General features: G+C 50.1%; 1 protein-coding gene across 1 annotated transcript; it reads left to right on the top strand.

Moving 5' to 3' along the window:
- The first annotated feature begins 6,300 nt into the window (after positions 1-6,300).
- CACNG5 (calcium voltage-gated channel auxiliary subunit gamma 5) lies at positions 6,301-18,567 on the top strand. The gene is made up of 6 exons (XM_007088297.3): positions 6,301-6,372; positions 10,762-11,014; positions 12,451-12,537; positions 14,239-14,379; positions 17,348-17,493; positions 17,774-18,567. Exons 2-6 carry the CDS (start codon positions 10,819-10,821, stop codon positions 18,029-18,031), a joined length of 828 nt encoding a protein of 275 aa, XP_007088359.1. The 5' UTR covers positions 6,301-6,372; positions 10,762-10,818; the 3' UTR covers positions 18,032-18,567.
- The last annotated feature ends 1,777 nt before the right edge of the window (positions 18,568-20,344 follow it).

Raw genomic sequence — 20,344 nt, 5'->3', positions numbered from 1 at the left:
TATATTTAGATACATAGATTAGATAGAAATATACATACATATATAAAATACTTATACATACTTACATAGTATAAGTATACTTATATAGTATATATGATTTTTTTTAACCCAAGTATCATACTATACACAATTTCTTGGATTTTTCACCTTTATCACCTAATAATTAATCTTGGAGAGCTCTCCATATTGAACATACAGAGCTTCCTCATACTTAATAGCTACAGTTTGCCTTATATTATATGGTTGAATCCTAATTTATTTAACCAGCTACCCCCTCCCCCACAGTTGCTTGCTGTGCATGTAGTGCTGCAGAGATAGGTTTCCACGCACATCTGTGTATAGGGTTGTGAATCTATCCAGAGAGTACATTCCTGGAAGCAATAATTGCATTTTTAAGTTTCGTGGGTGTCCCCGAATAGAGCTGCAAATTCACTTTCACCAAGTATATATGAAAGTTCCTGTGTCTCACAACCTTGCTAGCCCTGGATATTCATTCATTCATTCATTCATTCATTTATTCTCCCTTTCTTTCGGTCTCTGTCTTTCTCTGTCTTTCTGGGGGTTTGCCAGTTATACTAGTGTATTTTTTTTTTTTATTGAATGCTTGTTTTTTTTTTCATCAATTTCTGCTATCTTGTTTTCTTCCTTCTATTTGGAGAGGAGGTTTATTTGCATTTTTTCTATCTTCTTGAGATAGATAATTAGATAATTTACTTTCAGTTTTTCTTTTTTTCCAATACATGCTTTTAAGGCTATAATTTTCCCTCTAGCCTAACTTTGTTTTATGCCACAAGTTTTGATAAGGCATGTTTTTGTCATCATTCAGTTCAACAGACATAGAGAAAACCTTAAAATTAGTCAGAGGGGGGAAAAAGGCACACTAGCTTCAAAATAAGTCTACATATATTTTAAACCCACAATATAGTATTATTTTTTCTTTTTAGTCACTATTTATTTACATTTACCCACACAATTACCCTCTTCATTCTTTCTTCTTCTTTCCTGTATTTCTATGCTTCAGTACCAGATCATTCTGCTTAAAGAATCTCTTGAGTATTTTTTTTTTTAATTTTTTTTTTCAACGTTTTTTATTTTTATTTTTGGGACAGAGAGAGAGACAGAGCATGAACGGGGGAGGGGCAGAGAGAGAGGGAGACACAGAATCGGAAACAGGCTCCAGGCTCCGAGCCATCAGCCCAGAGCCTGACGCGGGGCTCGAACTCACGGACCGCGAGATCGTGACCTGGCTGAAGTCGGACGCTCAACCGACTGCGCCACCCAGGCGCCCCTTGAGTATTTATTTTGATGCAACTTTGCTGATGACAGATTTCCTCAGTTTTCATTTTTATGAAAATACTGAAAAATGTTCAATGTTGAAGGATATTTTTGTTGGGTATGAAATTCTAGGCTGATGATTGCTTTCTTAAAGCACTTTTGAAATGTCATGTTATGTCATGACTTTCATCATTCCTGTTTCTGGTGTCTCTTTTGTTTTGTCATAGTCTTGCCTCTTGATGTGTCTTGTAATTTTTGATTGAAGGCTACACATTTGAATGGAAAATTGTAGTAGTTCTTAATGGTGTTATCTCCCCCAAGTAGAATTTACTTTTGTTTTGGGCAGTCTGTTAGATCAGAGAAGATTGCCTACATCCAGTCGTAAATTGAGCTGATTTTAAATAGGCTTAAATATTGCAGAAGCTGATCTCTTACTTGTTCACCTGCAGTGTAAGCCTTCCTGAGCCCTGTGTTTGAAAGATTGGGCTGTTTATCAGACCTGCCCTTCTGGGTGAGCCCTGAACACCTATTATTGACTCTGTAGCATTATGAGTCTGCTAGAAGATCCTCATGGCCTTTTTCTCAGCCTCTCAGATCCACACTCCATATGAACTGGCCCATGCATCAAGTGGAAAGTTGTACAACATGTCAGGCTTACGTCAGTGTATTTCCTTTATCTTCTGGCTTTTTTCTGAACTAACCCCAGAATCAGACGTCATTTTTTTTCTAAAGATAACTCATTGCATTGAATTCATAGGTCAATTTAGGGAGAGTTAACATTTTTCTTACATTGTCTCCCTACCTGAAAACATGATACTTTATTTATCAGCCTTGTTTGATATTTATCAATAGTTTTAATGTTGTCTTTATACAGCACTAGCACATAACTTACTAAGGTTACTGCCCTATAGTTTACCATTTTGTTGCTACATAGACAGCATTATATTTTCCAACTGTATTATAGCTGTTGTTTTGTTATGTTACTTATATGTCCACTTCTTTATTTCAATAATAGTATTATTTATAATGTTTTTTTTCAGCTGGTCTTGATGCAGGCATCCATGCCTACCGTCCTCCACTATTGATGATGATTATGCACCTCAAAAAGTCTCAAATCACCGATGTAAGACATTTTGCTTTATAAAGGAGGCTCAGATATTTCCTGGAGCATCATCAATTGTATAGAAGACTTGGTCTTGAAAATCATGTTGATGTAGTGAGGATAGCAATCAGGGCTGAGCAGAGCCCAGGTGCCAATCTTCTTTTCTTCTTGGCAGAGATAGGGGAAGAGCTCTTAACTGGGGCACTTTGGAATTCTGTGTGTCCATATAAGGGGACCTTTGTTGTACGTCAGGTAGCAGGGGTAAAAATACCGTTGAAACCTTTTTTAAAAAGCCTGATAATACTTCTAAGAGTGCTAAAATGTTTCATATCCTTTAACCCAGAAATTCCACTTGCAGGATTATATCCTGAGAAAATACTTGCAGATGTCCACAGGTATTTAGCTATAAGGGTGTTTGCCTATCGTTGTTTACAATAAGGAACTTTTTTTTTTTCTGAAACAGCCCAGTTGTTCCACAGTCGGGAAATGGTTGCATCAGTTTTGGTATATCCAAATCATAGGATATATATTCTGCAGCTACTGAAAACAGTGCAGAAAATATTGATGATATTAAGCAAAATGAAATCAGGCTATACTGTGGTACGTGCAGTATGCTCACATTTGTAATGCATGGAAACAATATATTTTGCATAGAATAATTCAACAAAGAAAGTCATATTAATGGTGCAGTTGCTATCATCACAGCTCATCAGTACCACCTGATTAAACCCTCTCCCACTTGCCTTGGGGTCTGTGGCCATGCCTGAGGAGAAACATTGTGGGTATTTTGTAGGGCATCTTGTTGGACCTTCAGCAAAATCTTGGTCAGCAATCTCCCCAGCTGGACTTTTTTTTTTCTGGCAAAAGCAGTGGCCCTTGGTGTATGTTTGTGATGGCTCTTGGTTTCCTCTAGAAACTAGTCCATCAGTAACCTCCTGCTATCAGACACTGACCTCCATTGCAGGAGATTTGGGCACGCAGTGTCACGGTGGCACAGAGTTGTGCCAGAGTTCTGCCTTCTCACTTCTACAGCCTGGACTCCCGGCAGGACAGACTGACTCTGGCTTTTGCTCTTAGCCGCAGGGGAGGGAGCGCTCGAAATACAGACAGCATATTCCTTGGGTCCTGCTTTTGTCAAAGGACAGTGAATCCTTGCCTGGTAATATTCACTTCCTCCAACAGGCATTAGCATTGTGGGCAGGGAGAATTTGGTGGGTCCAGCATGGAAAACAGAGCACTCATCAGCACCCAACCCGCAGCTTCATGATCACTTGGTAGAGGGCAGTGTCTCTAAACTAAGGCGAGATGGGTCCCAAGTTGGGAGAGCAGGACAGTAGTGATGCGTAGGCGTCTCAAGGCTTCAGGTGACTCACCTCCTTCTGATGCTGAGCCTCTAATGTGCTTGACACTTAAAAATTCAATACATATTGGCCAATATTATATTTATTATCTGTGCAGAAACACCACCCTGCCCACCACGAAGACACCTTTTACATCATCATGCAGAGCGCGTTTCGCTCCTGAGATGAGAAGAACCTAAAATCTTTCCAATCCAAATGCCTTCGTTGATGGGGAGGCTGGAGAGGGTAGGGGTTTGGCAGAGTAGAAATGAAGGCAGTTCTGCAGGCAGCAATTGCCATGATCAGAGGGCGATTGGAGAGCTGGATGGAGATGAGAAAGTCCGGGACATTGTGCCCTTTTTCAGGGACAGATTTACCCCATTAAATCTGCCCCGTTGTTCACTTGTTTTGGGGTGTCAGGCAGTGGGACTTTGTGACCGTAGCACTGTACTGAGATGGCATGAGGTGGCCCAGCCTTATTTGATTACACTGGGATAAATCCCCACAACAATTCTTACGAAGCTCTCCCTGCTTTACAGATGAAGATACTGAGGTTCAGAGTGGTCATGTGACTTGCCCAGGGGGTGACATGGGAGAATTGGCATTGCAACTCAGATCTGCCTGATCCCAAAGCCCACGTGCCGTTCGCTCCCCAGCATAGCTGCAGATTCTAGGGATTAAACTGTGACCCTCAGTCCACCTGGAATTTATATCATACTTAGGCGGCGAGAAGAAGGTGCCCATCAAATGAGTAATAAAGTTATTTTGGTAATTTCTGCTGTATTACAAATTACCTCAAAACCCAATGGTGTAAAACAACAACTACCATACTTTGCTCGTGATTTTGTGGGTCAGGAATTTGGGAAGTGCTCGGCCGGGCTGTCAATCAGAACACCCATTTATGGCCTCCAAGCAGTGGTTCTCAGCCAGAGGTAATTTTGCCTCCCCGGGGGCATTTCTGTCTATTACAGCGGGGGTGCATTGGCATCTGGTGCTAGAGGCCAGAGATGCTGCTGAACATCCTGCATCCCCAAATGTCAGTAGGGTCGAGGCTGACAACCCCTGCTCCACAGCTTGGTGATCGTGGGGGAGTCGGGCTTTGTGCCTGGGGACTGGCTGTCCTCTGCCCGGGCTCCCCAGACAACCAGGCAGAAACGGCATCTCCTGCTGTGACCCAGCCTCAGAAGTCACATGGGACACGTCCACGGCCTCTGTTGGTCAAAGTAGTCACGAACCTGCCTAGACTCAAGGGGGAGGAGAGGTGTGTCGACCCCGCTTCTCAATGGGAAGAGTGTCACAGAATTTGTGGTCACTTTTTAACCACCGTAGAATGTGATGGGGGTCAGCGTGATGGGAAGCAGGCAGAGACACAGGACCACTGGGGGCTGTCCTCTGGTCACCAGCGCATTCTGCTGGGTGTTGGCCAAGTGGCCACTGAGTCACGTAGACCAGCTGAGAGTTGCAGCGGCTGTAACTGACTCAGAAACCCTGTCAAGGACCCCACCCCCACCCCCACCCCAAACCCTTCATCAAGTGCTATGGGGCTTTCCCTGGGTTAGTGGGAAACAGACCAGGATTCTGCGTTGGACTTTTCTTCCATTTCTTTTCTCCTTCTCCCCAGTTAAACCCTGTCCACCACTCCCCCCACACTCCCAGTTCTCCACCTGGCCTGTCTCCCACTCCTGTCTAGAAGCTCACCTATCTCTGAGCACCTACGTGCTTCATCATTGGCTTGGGCAGGGAAATGTGGCATTAGTGATTTAATCTCCGCGAGACATTTCTCCCTAATTACTAGTCACAGATGATAATTAGCGACTGTTAATTCCTGATAATTAACAAGCAGATTCATAGAGGTAATGGCACCAGGGAAATCATCTTCAAAGGCTCCAAGCCGCCATGCTTCTGGGCCCCAGCCTCCAAAGGATGCCACTAGATTTTGGCATCTCTCGCCCGGAAATTAACTGGGACCCTGCATTTCTGTTTACATAGGGCAGTGATTGGACAATTGGGGACTCTAATCTTTGGTCTTCTTCCCTGGGTATAGGTTTGTTTTGTTTTGTTTGTTTTTAGAAGCTTTGTCGAGCGCAGAACAGTATAGAGAAAATCAAATACATCTAACCTTGTGACCTGGAAGTATCCACCGTCAACATTTGGGTTCATTTCTTCCCAGTCTATGAATTTTTTTCGTAGTTGAGCTCATGGCAAACGTGGTTTTATACCCCCAGCTTTCTTCATTCAATATTATAGCGTCAGCGTCTCATCGGGCGTCAGCGGCTTGTATAAAAGGTCTGCCTCCCCCGTGAGAAAAACCAAATGGATGTTGTAGACAAGGGACAGGATTCACGAGGAGAAGTAACCAAAGAAAAGCAAAGACCTGATCATGTGGGAACTAGGAATTCATTCCAGACCAGAGTGCCTTCAGGGGACTGCCGTCCCTGCCCCGCCCACTGAAGACACCGGCTAGAAGATTGTCACACGGGAAAAAGAGTGGGAAGCAGTAAACTAAAGGTGTTCATGGGGGGACATCGCAATAATTTTCACCTTCTGCCTTACGATTTTCCGTGCAGCACAGAGAAAAAAAAAAGCATTGGATCAACGTTCAGAAGATTTCCGGTTCGCACTCTGTCCCTCCACGAACTGGCTGTGTGATCCCAGGTAAATCTCTCATACGGACCTTGATTTTCCTAAATGTGCTTTGAGGGAAGTACGTGGGTTAGTCTTCTCGCCCTAAAAGGTGGTTTTCGGAATCGGAAATGCTGGGTTAGAGTATGCGTCTCAATATGAGAAGATATGCCGGCTGACCCCCTAGAAGTAAACCCAGTAGGGGCAGGAGACAGCCGTGTGTAACACTTGGTTGTTTACAAAAACAATCTCCCAAAATCCTGTGTTACGTACATTTCTAGATTGCCCAGTGACCTGCTCTGGATGTGCCTCTTCACCCCAAACTTCTGGAACCCGTTTATTTCTTCAGTAGGGAGATGATGTAGCCAGAGTGTAGACTTTGGAATCAGACCTAAATTTAAATCCGTACTCTGTCACCCACCTGTGATGTCCTGTAGGCTACGTAACCTGTCTGAGCCTCAGTTTCCCCGTCCGTGAAATGGGGCTAAACCCACCTACTTACGGGATTGTCGTGAAATCCTGATGAGTTACTATACACAAGGGGCCTTTCCAGTCCTCAGCCAATGATATTAGCTATTCGTAAGTAAATAATTTCATAACCGAAGCATCAAAATAACGGTGTAAGGAGTAAGATTACCACTTTTCACTCTGTGCAGCGTTCCATAAATTTGTTACACACTCTGGAAGGGGACTTTTTCCCTTTGCCCCAGCGCATTGCAGGCTTTGAGTCTCCTAGGACAGAGCTGGGCTGCTGGGTCAACTTCAGCCTCTTTTATTTCCTGCTTTTATAGCTTCAGATCCAATCTCCTCTCTACTTTCCTCTCCCCAAATCTCTAAGATCTAAATCTTTTTTTGTCTGTCAAGCTTACTGTTAAAATTGGCTATTCAGCTCCAGCCAGGCACTAGCTGTCGTGTTTCAGAAGCTCGGGTCTGTCTGCTTGTTAGCCCTTTGCTGTGTGATAATAATTCCTTACAAAGCGCTGTCGTATCTCCTGCTGCATTTAATCCCCCAGCAAGTTCGTGGGGTGGGCAGGTTAGAGCTCAGCATTCTTCATGGGTGGGGGGGGGGGCCAATGCTGTTCCCAGAGTGGGTGTCACGGAAACAGGCGCCATTTTGTGGAGGCAGAAGTTTGGAAAACATTGCAATGAGCAAAACTAAACATGCTTTTCAGGCCCATAACATATTAGTGTGCAAGGTGACTCTTCAAGACCTAGATGCAGTGCTTCCCGTGCCCTTTTTTCCCCCCACCAGAGTCCTTTTTGCTAGAATATTGTTCCATGGAACCCACTTTGGAGAACACTCATAGAGGAAGCACAAGTTAGGTCTCGGAAGGAGGCGGGGTGAAGTTCAAATGCAGGCACCGCCACTTGCTAGCTGAGCCATCTTGGGCAAGTTTCTTAACCTCTCTGATCCTCAGTTTGCTCACCTGTAAAATGGGGATGGTAATAGAGCTGTACAGATTAAAGCGTTTTGCAGAATGCCTAACGATCATAAATATTCAATGCCCTTTAGCTTTCACTGTTATTTTCTTCCTCTGTGTTACATAGGAGAAAAAAAATAGCCCTCAGAAAGGTTACTGTTTCAACCGTACACAGCGAGTCAGTGACCAGGCTGAGTCCAGGTTTCCCAGCTCTCGCTTGCAGCATCCGGGGCTGTTATTCTCACTGGGGATCTAATCCCTTTATTCTCCTCGCCTGCCCTTACCTGCCAGCCACCCGCAGGGTACCAATTCCATTCCCTCTGGCAGATTTTGGAGTTTTGCAAGCCTCACATGGGAGTACCCAGCAAATTGCTATGGAAGTCTTCGTTATTATCTGTCCCACGTCACCACCCCGCCCACCTGCCATTTCCCTAGGGCTCCTGCAGGCAGCCTACCTCCCCCCCTGGGAACCCAGAGTTCTGGGTTCTGCCTGTTATGATCCTGCCCTTAGGTAGGACCGTGACCCCCTTAGGTCACGGTCATGATGCTGCCATTTCATACTTCTCCAGCCTGTGAACTCTGCGAACAACAAAGCTTCTGCTTCCTTTGCCTCTTTCGTAGCAGCCAGCACAGGACTCCGCACACAGTAGGTGCTTTATTAGATGCTTGTAACCCAACCGGGAGCCAAGCCATCCTGCTCTACTGCCCACCCCACTGAGTGGACAATGATGTGGCTCGGTGGTGGGGCTGGCCGTTTGGGATTTTCTTTTCCCCTCCTCTGTCAAAGCCAGTACGGGAAGGATTGTGCTCTGCAGCCTGGTGGGCAGGGCGCCTTTGCTTCCGTGGAACCCACTTTGGAAAACACTCACAGAAACGAAACAGTCAAGATCTCAGGAAGGAGGCAGGGTGAAGTTCAAATGCAGGTACCACCACCGGCCGGCTCAGCAATCTTGGGCAAGTTTCTTAACCTCTCTCCGTGTTCTCACACACACACACCTCCAGGAAACCGGCGGGGGGCTTATTCTGTAGACAGTCAGCTGAGGGGGCAGGGCCGGTGCTGTGGAACTAGGGTCAGGACGTCCCCCCCTTCCTGTGAAGGGCACCCATTTCTCTCCCTGTCTTCCTTCTCTCCACTCCTACAGCAAGCTCAGACCTCACAGACGAATCAAGCCTCCTGACCTGAGTGTGGCTTCTGTCCCCTTGCAGCTGGCTCAGCCAGATTATACCCATGTCTCAGCTGAGGGATGTTGCTATGCTTTGGGAAGGGCCGCTGGATCACCCCCAGGGCCCTGAGCTCGGTGACCCCACCTCCCTATCCCAGGTGCTGTGGCACCTGACTCTTTGTGGGCATCAACGTCCTATTTCAACGTTTTTGACTTTGTATTACTGCAAAGGGCCAGTGGAAGGTGCTGACAGCCAGGCAGCGTGGCAGGCTTGACCGGCTCAGGCCAGACACACTGTCAGAGTTTCCGGGGCTGCCAGCCTTCCAGAACTGTGCCTGCACCCTGCAGCCCCACTAGGTGGCCCTCTTCGGGGCTCTCATCACATCTTGGGCTTTCCCTATCATGGCACTGACTACATTGTAGCATAGTTGCGTGTTTGCTTGGCACAGAGCTTCTCAGAAGTCCGCAGATACACAGCTCATCTGGGTCTTGTCGCAATGTCGATTCTGGTTTAGAAAATTGGAGGGGCGCCTGGGTGGCTCAGTCGGTTAAGCGTCCGACTTCGGCTCAGGTCATGATCCCGCGGTCCGTGGGTTCAGGCCCACGACTGAGATCCCTGCTCAGGATTCTCTCTCTCTCTCCTTCTCGCTCTCTGCCCCTCCCCACTCACTCCCTCTCTCAAAAAATAGATAAACTTGGGGCGCCTGGGTGGCTCAGTCGGTTAAGTGTCCAACGCTGGCTCAGGTCATGGTCCCGTGGTCCGTGAGTTCGAGCCCTGCGTTGGGCTCTGTGCTGACAGCTCAGAGCCTCGAACCTGTTTCAGATTCTGTGTCTCCCTCTTTTTCTGACCCTCCCCCGTTCATGCTCTTTCTCTGTCTCAAAAATAAATAAATGTTAAAAAAAAAAATTAAAAAAAAAAAAAAAAGAAAATTGGAGGGCCCTGGGATTCTGCGTTTCTGACAAGCTCCGGGGTGATGCTGATGCTGCTTGTCCGTGGGTCACACTTTGAGTAGGAAAGGTCAGTCGTTCTCAACTTGGGCTTTACCTTAGAATCGTGCAGACTGTTTATAAGATACCACGGCCCCCACATGAGCCCAGTTGCACCAGAATCTCTCAGGCTGGCAACCCAGGCCTTAGGGATTTTTAGATGCTCCCTGGATGTTTCTAGATTAACCCAGAGTTCCGTTCTGAGCCGGCCCGTGGGCTCCGTCAGAGCCGGCATCTGTGTTACCCAGCTCTGAGCCCAGGGCCTTGGCCTCGGCAGGAATCGGTAGCTGTGCTCGTGGCTCACTTTGTGTAGATGCTTGGTCTCTGGCTGGTTCAGAGCTGGCTTCTGCCAATACCACGTGCTGGGCCGCCAAGGTCAGATGGTTTCTGATGAGGTGGGTTTAGGAGGCCCATTGGGTTTGGACTGTGGTGTGGCTTCTTGTGACTTGTGTTGACCCAGAGCTGCAGCTGATTAGAGCCCATGAGGAAGATACCCTCCCAAGATGCCTTCCCTGCCCCTCTGCCTTATTTATATATTTATTTATTTCTTTATTAATAAATGTTTATTTATTTTTGAGGGGGGGAGGGGCAGAGAGAGAGAGAGGGAGACACAGAATCCGAAGCAGGCTCCAGGCTCTGAGCTATCGGCACAGAGCCCGATGCAGGGCTCGAACTCATGAGCCGTGAGATCATGACCTGAGCCGACGTCGGATGCCCACCTGACTGAGCCACCCAGGCGCCCCTGTGCCTTTTCGTAAAGGGTTGACTTTAGTTCCCTCCCGAAGACCCCTCGTCCTGGCCTGCTCAGAGCCGTGGTGGCTACCACCGGCCCACCCTCTCTCTGCCTCCAGAGCGCACCTCCTGCTGGCGGGACCTTGGCCACAGGCCGCCCAGCGACCTCTGGGAAGATGAGTGGCTGCGGGAGGAAGGCCCTGACCCTGCTGAGCAGCGTCTTTGCTGTCTGTGGCCTGGGTCTCCTGGGCATTGCGGTCAGCACTGACTACTGGCTGTACCTGGAGGAGGGCGTGGTCCTGCCCCAGAACCAGAGCATGGAGATCAAGATGTCCCTGCACTCCGGCCTCTGGCGTGTCTGCTTCCTCGCAGGTAAGGGCACCCCAGGTTGGGACAGCCTGGCCGCAGAGAGAGGGGCGGCTTGTGCCCCCTTGGAAAACCTGCCCGAGGGGCTTCCCACGGGGAGGAGATGCCCCTGCTGGACGGGGGGCGGTTCACCAGGGACGGTCCTCGTCAACTCTGGGTGGCGCTCCCTGCAGCGACCAGGGCCCGTTCCAAACTCAAGCCCTGAGTCACGATGTCATGCCCCCGGGACCTGCGTGTCCTCACCTGAAAGATGACTGTAACCACGCCTTCCCCGAACTGCACCTTGCAGGCTGGACGAGGTGGCCTCACGCGGGTCTGGAACTGTTCAGGGACTTCTCCATCTCAGGGCTTCCCCACAACACTCCAAGGCAGGACTTACTTTTCCAACCTTACGTGAAGATCCGGGGAGGCGAAGTGAGTCTCCGTGACTCAGTGTCACATATATCCGCTAGTTTACAGAATGGGAACTACTTAGCGGTTTTCCTATTCCAACCCCATGAAGTGGGAAAGAGAAAACACAGATGCGGGTCCTTCCAAATCTGCAAGATGGTGTAGGCTCGGATCCCGCCTATCTGGGCCTCCCTCCAGTTTGCTGGGACTTCTCTGGAACCCTCGAGTTGCCGTTCCCAGCACTTGGCCTTTATCCCTTTATCATGGCCCAGAGCCACCTGCACAGGAGGGGCATCTCCATACTCTGTGACTGGCCGCAAGCCTGACCTGGCTGGAACTGCCACAGTGTGATCACTGAGCAATCCTTGAAGGGCCCTGTCACCTACGTGCACACTGGGCAGAGGGAGCATGTGGTCCCTTTATAATAAGCGGGGTTTTGGAGGATGGGGGTGGTGATTGGTGCCCACCAGTATTCAGCAGGGAGAGCACCCCGAAGCCTGGCCTCCCGGTGACTTGTATCTGCTTTGTGAATGGCACCTGACGTTGACCTCACCTCCCACCGCCCTAGACTATGTGGCATCGATCACATGGTCACATGTACAGGTGAAGCAGCGTTTGAAGTCCCTAGTATTTGGCTTCCAAAATGATTGACAAGGCTTTCCGGGCTCTGTTCCATGACACCCACCCTGGGGAGTCTAAGCCAGCCATGCACCATCGTCGGCCGAGCCTGTCCCAGAGCAACGAGACGGCTGCCAGATGTGTTATTCAACCTCCGGTTTGCAGGGCGGTCTGCCTCCCATGTGACTCTTGATGCGTGGGTCCGTCTTCACAGTGGCGCTTCTGTAGGAAACATGTGATGTCGGGATGTGATGTCTGCAGGAAAGATGTGGGTCACCAGCCAGGGATGGGACGCCCTGGGGTTAGATCCAGCCCAGGTGCAAATACACTGTGGGTCAAAGCCCCCGGAAGCAGCTGGGAACCCCATTTGAATGTACTAACTTCCCGTCCACGTTTCAAGAATCACCTGGAAACGTCGATTCTTGTCTTCACAGGTGAGGAGCGGGGCCGCTGCTTCACCATAGAGTATGTGATGCCCATGAACACCCAGCTGACATCAGAGTCCACCGTCAATGTTTTAAGTAGGTGCCTCAGACTTTCTGACCTGGGTCACTGGCTTCCCAGAGCAGAGCAGGGCGAAGGGAAGAGTCGGGGCGACCAGGCTGCTTTGCAAGAGCTAACGCCCTTTGACTCAGCCGGCGGTGCTGGCCTGAGCTCACCAGAGCTCACTCTGCCAATTATTCTTCCAGTGGTGATGACGGTCTTGTGACCCAGGCAAGGGAGAGGGCATTCTGCCTCGTGTCTTAGCCCGTGCGGGCTGCTGGAGCAAAATGCCACAGACCAGGTAGTTTATCAACAACAGAAATTTCTTTCAGTCCTAGAGTCCGCAAGTCCAAGATCAAGGTGCCGGCACGGTCACGTTCTGGTGAGGGCCCCCTCCCTGCTACAGCCGGCGCCTTCTTGCTGTGTTCTCATGCAGATAAAGGGGAGAGGGAGCTCTGGGGGGTCTCTTTTATAAGGGCATTGATCCCAGTCATGAGGGTTCCACCCTAAGCATTCAAGCTATAGCACTCAGGGAGCTAACGCAAACTCTCTGGCCCCCAAGAAGGTTGACTTCGCGGCCTTTGCCTCACCAGGGCTGATTCTGAACCACCCGCCTCCACCAATATGAACTTGCAATACAATTCTGATACTAATCACTCCAAGTTAGCACAAGGTCACAGTCTAAGTTCTCAGCCCCCAACCGGACTGCCCTCACTTCACACACCAGCTGGAAGTTTGGAAGTCACCAAGGCCACCAACATTTCTGACAAGCTGGCTACAAGTCAGGGGTTCCTGTGACCCCCTCAGGTTCAAAAAGTTGCTAGAGCCACTTGTAGAATTCAGAAAAGTGCTATACTTATCACAGTTTTATTATAAAGGATACAGATCAAGATCAACCAAATAAAGAGGCACGTAGGGTGAGATCTGGGAGGGTACTGAATGCCGAGTCTCCATGTCTTCTCCCCACGGGATCAGGACGCATCACCATCCTGGCACATGGATGTGTCCACTAACCAGGAAACACAACCAGGCTTTGGGGCCGAGTTTTTACTGGGCTTCATTACAGAGGCAGGTTGAGTGAGCTATCAACCACATGACTGAACACAATCTCCCCCTCCTCTTCCCAGAGTCGGGCCTGTATCACATGGCTCAAAACCCCTAAACTTCTAATCCCATGGTTGGTCTTTCCAGCCCCCATCCTGAGCCAGCTGATTGGAAGAAACTCGGTGTAGTCAGGAAGCCCAAAGACACTCTTATCACTTGGGAAATTCCAAGGCTATAGAGGTCATCTCTCAGGAACCACGGACAAAGATCAGATACATTTAATATGCAGACCGTTCCCAAAATTGAAGAAAACCAAGGCCAGGAACTGTCTCCTGCACCACTCAGAGATAGATGCCTTTGCCCATGGAGAATACCCCCAGGAGAGGAAGTGAGAAGGGTGACCAGGCCCTTCCACAGCTGCCATATTGGATGCCTAGTAGTTTGTGCTGGGAGAAAAGACAGAAACATGTTGGCCCTTGAAATCAGACCTCCCAGCCCTGCCTCAGGGACAGAAGCCCTGCCAGCACTGAGAGGTCCCCAGGCCCCCCAAGGAGGGTATGGAGCCCAGAGAACTGGGCCAGCCAGAAGACTTCAGGGACCGGTTGGCAAACACTTCCAGGAACACTTGAACTGGGTGGGTGAGCAGGAAGTAAGGCCGTGGGAAGCTGACAGTATCCTCTTGTCCCCTCGATTAGAAATGATTCGTTCGGCCACACCATTCCCTCTGGTCAGCCTCTTCTTCATGTTCATTGGGTTTATCCTGAGCAACATCGGACACATCCGTCCCCATAGGACTATACTGGCCTTTGTCTCCGGCATCTTTTTTATTCTCTCAGGTAAGACGTGCTGTTTTCTTTCGTGCACTCTGGACTCTTGATCAATGGCTCTGCTCTGGGAAGTACTGATCACAGCTGTGGGTCAACCCCTGGCCCTGGAGCCACTGAGTTAGTGCCCCAGGAAGAACTGAGTCACAGTGAGGGACACCGCTGATGACCTCACGTCCATCCATGACCCTGCGAGAGGAGAGACCTAACAGGCTCACCTGGGGCAGAGTGGGGATTACAAGCCTGGGCTGTCTCCTCACGCCTCAGTGTTACCACCTCTTGCTTCTTAGTTCCACCAGTAGTGAGCATACTTATTTTTGAAGGGGGTATTTCTTCCTCATTTTGCAAGAAAGTGCAACCTGCCTTTGGAGTACTGGCCCCTTCACTCCCAGCCCTGAGCTATCCTACAGGAGACTCCTACTGTCCCCTTCACTTTCCAGTCACACCCCATGCCCAGGTCCCTTAAATATGGATCTATCTTTTTGGATTGACACCAGGTTGTCTGTCTTTCTTTCTTTCTTTCTTTCTTTCTTTCTTTCTTTCTTTCTTCCTTCCTTCCTTCCTTCCTTCCTTCCTTCCTTTCATTCATTCATTCATTCATTCATTCATGATATCTACCAGACTTTATTCTGGTATTGGCATCATTGCCTCCAAAAAGGTCAGCATAGTGGGAGATCTAAACAAGTAGACAGTGAATTTGAACACAGCAGAAAAAGGACTATGATAGCAGTCAGCCAGAACTGCTATGGGACCGAGAGCAGTGGCTGAAACTCAGACCAAGGGTTGATCAGGGAAGACGACCAGGAGAAGGCTAGCTGAAGGATGAGTAGGAGTTAGGTAAAAGAGTGAGGTTCGGGGTGGGGATGGAAAGGGAGCCTGGAGGAAAGAGAGAGGATGGAGCAGGGGGGAGGGGGAGTAAGGTGCAACGTGGTGGGAGGAGAGATGGGGTGTGAGGTTGCCTTACAGATTTTGGACGTTGTGAGAAACTTCAGAAGGATGTTGAGCTGAGGGATGATATGATCATATTTGGGGATTTGGGAATGACCACCTGGGGAATGAAGGGAGAGGGGGATGCAAGACAGGGACAGGGAGAGCAGGTGAGAGGTTATTTTGGTGGCACAGGAGAGAGGTGACGGTGGCCCAAACTAAGGGGATGAGAGGAGAGAAGAGGGAGTGAAAGCATTCAGGTGACATTTGGAGGGTAAACTCAACAGGACAAGGACTAGGTTTTCAAGGGAAGAGTCAGCGGTGGTGCCAAGTTCTTGCTTGGGCAGTGGGTGGATGACGTGCCACATCGTTGATCTAGGGACCACGGGAGAAGAAGCAGATTTGGGCCCAGCTCGTGAATTTAGTGTAGGAAATGCTGAGTTTGAGGTGTCTGTGTAACATCTGGGAGGAGGCATCCCAAAGGCTAGAGGGTCCATCTGTCCTTCCTTTTCTCCTTCCTTCCCTCCTTCCTTCATTCCCTCCTTTCTTTTCTCCTTCCTTCCCTCCCTCTTTCCTTCCTTTCTTTTCTCCTTCCTTCCTTCCCTCCCTCCTTCCTTTTCTCCTTCCTTCCCTCCCTCCTTCCTTTCTTTTCTCCTTCCTTCCCTCCCTCCTTCCTTCCGTTTCTCCTTCCTTCCTTCTTTCCCTCCTTCCTTCCCTCCTTCCTTCCTTCCTTCCTTTTCGCCTTCCTTCCTCCCTCCCTCCCTTCCTTCCTTCCCTCCCTCCCCTCCTTTCTTCTCCTCCCTTCCCCTCCCTCCCTCCCTTCCTTCCTCTCCCTTTTTTTCTCCCTCCATCCTTTCTTCCATTCATCTGTCCATCTTTTTTTCAACTGACCCATCCATCTTCCATCCATTCTTCCATCTATTAATCCATTCATCCACCTTTCCATCCATCAATCCAGCACATATTTATTGAGCACCTGCAGTGTCCTGCCCTCTGCATGGTGATATTTCTACCTAGTCTAAGAGGTACAGACTCAGGGGTTAAACTTTTCCTTTACCTTTCTATGAACTTAAAATAGTCAAGGCTGTACAGTAGCTTCAAGGCACCTGAAGTTTTTCAGAAGCAGGCAACGGGATCAGAAATCTCAGAGTGAACTGGGCCACCTGAAGTTGTTTTCATGATAACAATAACGAGGATTCCCTTGGGCCAGCAATGATTCCAATGTGAGTTAAGCACCAAGGAAGGCTTGAATCACACCTATTTTCCTTTAATGTTCCCCTACAAGATGCCCTAGTTTAATCATGTGAGTGGAATTAAGCCTGACCAGCTCAAAACAGAGTAATTAATTATGTCCTGATTCAGTTACAGTAACTAATTGAATGCCTGAGGCAGTCACTTGCACCACGGCACAGGAGTTGGGGCCCCACTGACCTCTTGATTTAACGCTTGCCAGAATCTGGACAAACTCTGGCTTAACCTCTCCTGCCTTACAATCTCAATATGCCGCACCCACGGTCAGCTGGGCTGTGAAGACCACGGGCCACTTAGTCTCCACAAGGAGGTCACCACCCCCTGCTGGAGATAGGGATTGGACACCCTGGCCGCCTCTACCAAGGGAGCCCGTCTCATTCCTCAGTTTAGCAAAAGCCACGTGCTAGTTCAGTGGTCTGCACCCTTACTTCACATTATCATTAAGAGAGCACAGTGCCAGGGGCCCAGCCCAGGCCAAGTGACTCAGAATGTTCAGGGATGGGGCTCAGGGAAGTATGTCTGACAGGTCATCGTAGTGGGCAGGTGGGTTGAGACCCACGGGGCTTCCCTGGCCCAGAAGGTGGCTGGATGGGGAGCTTTCTTAGCAACTGTCTACTTTCTAGAAGGTCATGGTCTCAACAAGGTCTTTAGGAGGAGAGCTCCTACTCTCGTTCTAGTCCAGAAGGAGACCATTGTTACCACAAGGCCCACAGCTTCCTTCCTGAACCCCAAGGGGAGGTGGGTGCCCCACCAGCAAACTCCCCGGGCTTCTTCCCTAAGCACCCCCTTGCCCTTGCCCCAGGCCTCTCTCTGGTGGTGGGCCTGGTACTGTACATCTCCAGCATCAACGATGAGATGCTCAACAGGACCAGGGACACGGAGACCTATTTCAACTACAAGTATGGGTGGTCGTTTGCCTTTGCTGCCATCTCTTTCCTTTTGACAGAGGTAACCTTCCCCGAGCAGGCTGGGTGGGGGTGGGACAGGAAGACACTCGGCGGGGGGGGGGGGGGGGGGGGTGGGACGCACTCGCTGCCCTTCCTCCTCCCCGGAATGTATCACTCTCTTCACCCCCTCCCGCTCCTCCAGGACATCCCAGTTCTGTGCCCGCATGCATGTCCCTCCCAGCTCCAGCTGCTCTGGTGGCTGTGTCCTGTGCAGGCCCCAGCTGGGGAGCAAGGCCAGGCCCCCCGGCAGTGAGCTCTCCTCTGCTCTCTCCTCACTGTAGAGCGCTGGGGTGATGTCCGTGTACCTGTTCATGAAGAGGTACACCGCCGAGGACATGTACAGGCCTCACCCCGGCTTCTACCGTCCCCGTCTGAGCAACTGCTCCGATTACTCAGGCCAGTTCCTGCACCCGGACGCCTGGGTCCGGGGCCGCAGCCCGTCTGACATCTCCAGTGACGCCTCCCTGCAGATGAACAGCAACTACCCAGCCTTGCTCAAGTGCCCCGACTATGACCAGATGTCATCCTCTCCCTGCTGAGCCTCACCGCCTTCCTCCCTGGACTGTGGACAACCAGACGGCCCTTCCCATGCTCCCCTGATGGTCTGTGAGCCCCAGGCCCTTGGTTGACAGGCCCAGGCTGCCCCCACCACGCTTCGCTCTTGTCCCTTGTCCCTTGACCCGTGTCGTCCCCAAGCTTCCCCAAGAGCGGCTCTAGCTGCCCCCAGCGTGGGGTCAGGAGTCTGGAGCCAGCGGACAAGCTGATCGGCTGAGAGTGTGGGCGTGGCCCCGCCTCTCGGGTGCCAATCACTCCTGCGGCTCTCCCCTTCCTTGGGAGACGTGGCTGTTCCAGCTGTGTTATCTGTCCCCACACACCTTCCTCCGTGGCCCCAGGCCGAGACGAGCTCTGAGATGCCGAGTTCCTTACACAGACCCAGCCGGACCTGTGTGCCTACCAACTAGCCTGGCCCCCGTGTTCGTGTTCTGGACCATCAGGGCGAAAGGTGAATCTCATACGGAGGTCTGGCTGGTTCAGAATTGCCAAGCGGTGTTCCTCGTGAAATCCCTTATCCGTTTTCCTTACCCACGTCGGTCTGCGCGACACGCCGTCCTGTCCTCCCCGCCCCCCTCCACCCCATAGGCTGTGAATCTTCTGCCCTCTCTTCCCACCAGGACTCGGCTGCCCCAGCCTTGTCCCTACCAGGCTAAGGGGGGGGGGGGGGGATTCTGAGGCTACTCTGAGAAAGTCACAAAGAGGTGTTAATGGCTGATGATGTCTTAATATGTATGGCCCCTATACCGTTTTTAACAGGGGTCTTTAATGCCTTAACCCAAGAAGTGACTCTGACAAGGAGAATTTCAGACTTTGGCTGGTCCCAGTTAGTACCATCAGGCACTATTTCAGGCCCTAGGGATACTGTCCCTGCTCAAATGGGCAGTATTTCCTGTCCAAGGCCCTAAAATAGAATCCTATAGACACACATCTATACCACCTAAGTAGAAGGCAGCTTTCAAAGAGGCTGCCTGGGATTTGGAGCTGGATTTGCCAACACCTGGTGCATTTTGAGTCTAAGCAAGCCAGACTTGGAAGGATCCAGCCGCTCTCTGTGAACATTTGGGGGTTGCCCTTTAATCCTAACACAGGGCAGTATCCGCTTGCTGGACTTGGTTGGGGCCTATGTCGGCAACTGGATGGTTCCAGAGGAGGCATGGTGATGCCCGTTTCCCTAGTAGCAAAGCTGGGCTGGGGGGTACCAGGCCCTCTCCATGAAATGCAGCGGGGCGGGTGGGGAAATCCTGCACCGCAGGATGTGACCCCGGTTCTCCAGGCATCTTCTCAGCGTGTGTAGTTCCGGTTTTGAGATTGTGAGTAGCGAAACAAAGCCAGGCTCTCTGCCGTGTGTTTTTGCATTGCCAGCTTTTCGGTCTTTCTCTTGCTCTCTTTAAGATAGCATTGGGTTCCAGGTTCGCAGGGCCACCGCGGGCAACACGTGGGCCCTGGAAAGCTGTACCAAAACCCACACATCTGTGGGTACGGACTTGGAAAGGACAGTCTATTCGTTTTCTAGAACTGCCGTAACAAAACACCGCAGACCCGGTGGCTCAAAACACAGACCGTTATTTTCTCACAGTCCTGGAGACCGGAAGTCAGAGATCAAGGCGTCAGCAGATTCGCTTTCTCTCCCTGGCTTGCAGATGGCCCTCTTCTGGATGTGTCCTCACAGGGTCTTTCTTCTGCTTGTGTGCCCACCCCTGGTGTCCACATTCCCTCTTATAAGGATGCCAGTCAGATTGAATTAGAGCCCATCCTAAGAGAGCCCGGTTTTACCTTCATCACCATGTAAAGGCCCTGTCTCCAAATACGGTCACATTCTGAGGTTCTGGAGGTGAGGGCCTCAACACACTACTTTGGGGGGCCACACAATTGAACAGGTACGGGCAAGTTGCTTTGTAGCTGGATTATAACACCTGCTTCACAGCACAGTAGAGAAGATCAGAGGAGGCGATTCTGGTCCCAGCTCAGCCACTCACTCAGCACGGATCCTTGGGCAAGCCCCGTCTGCTCTGAGGGGCTTGACCTAAATTATTTTCAAGCCCCCCACTTCGCACACACCCGCCCCCAACTCCGTTGATTCAGCCTCGTGTAGAAAGCTCCAGAATGCCATCATACGTGACTTTTCAATCCTTGCCTTGAAACTGATAGCAACTATAGACCCAACCCAACTTTCCAGTCCATTGGCACCTTGCACATGACCATCGCACTCTGGTTACTGTTTACAGGATAAAACGGAAACCACATTCTTCTCCGCAGTAGAGGCATCGGTTAGTGTACGTGCAGACCAGTAGGTAGCA

The sequence above is a fragment of the Panthera tigris genome, chromosome E1, assembly GCF_018350195.1.
Source record: "Panthera tigris isolate Pti1 chromosome E1, P.tigris_Pti1_mat1.1, whole genome shotgun sequence".
Classification (NCBI taxonomy): domain Eukaryota; kingdom Metazoa; phylum Chordata; class Mammalia; order Carnivora; family Felidae; genus Panthera; species Panthera tigris.
Note: the sequence above shows the minus strand (reverse complement) of the source record. Positions and strands in the feature narration are given on the sequence as shown.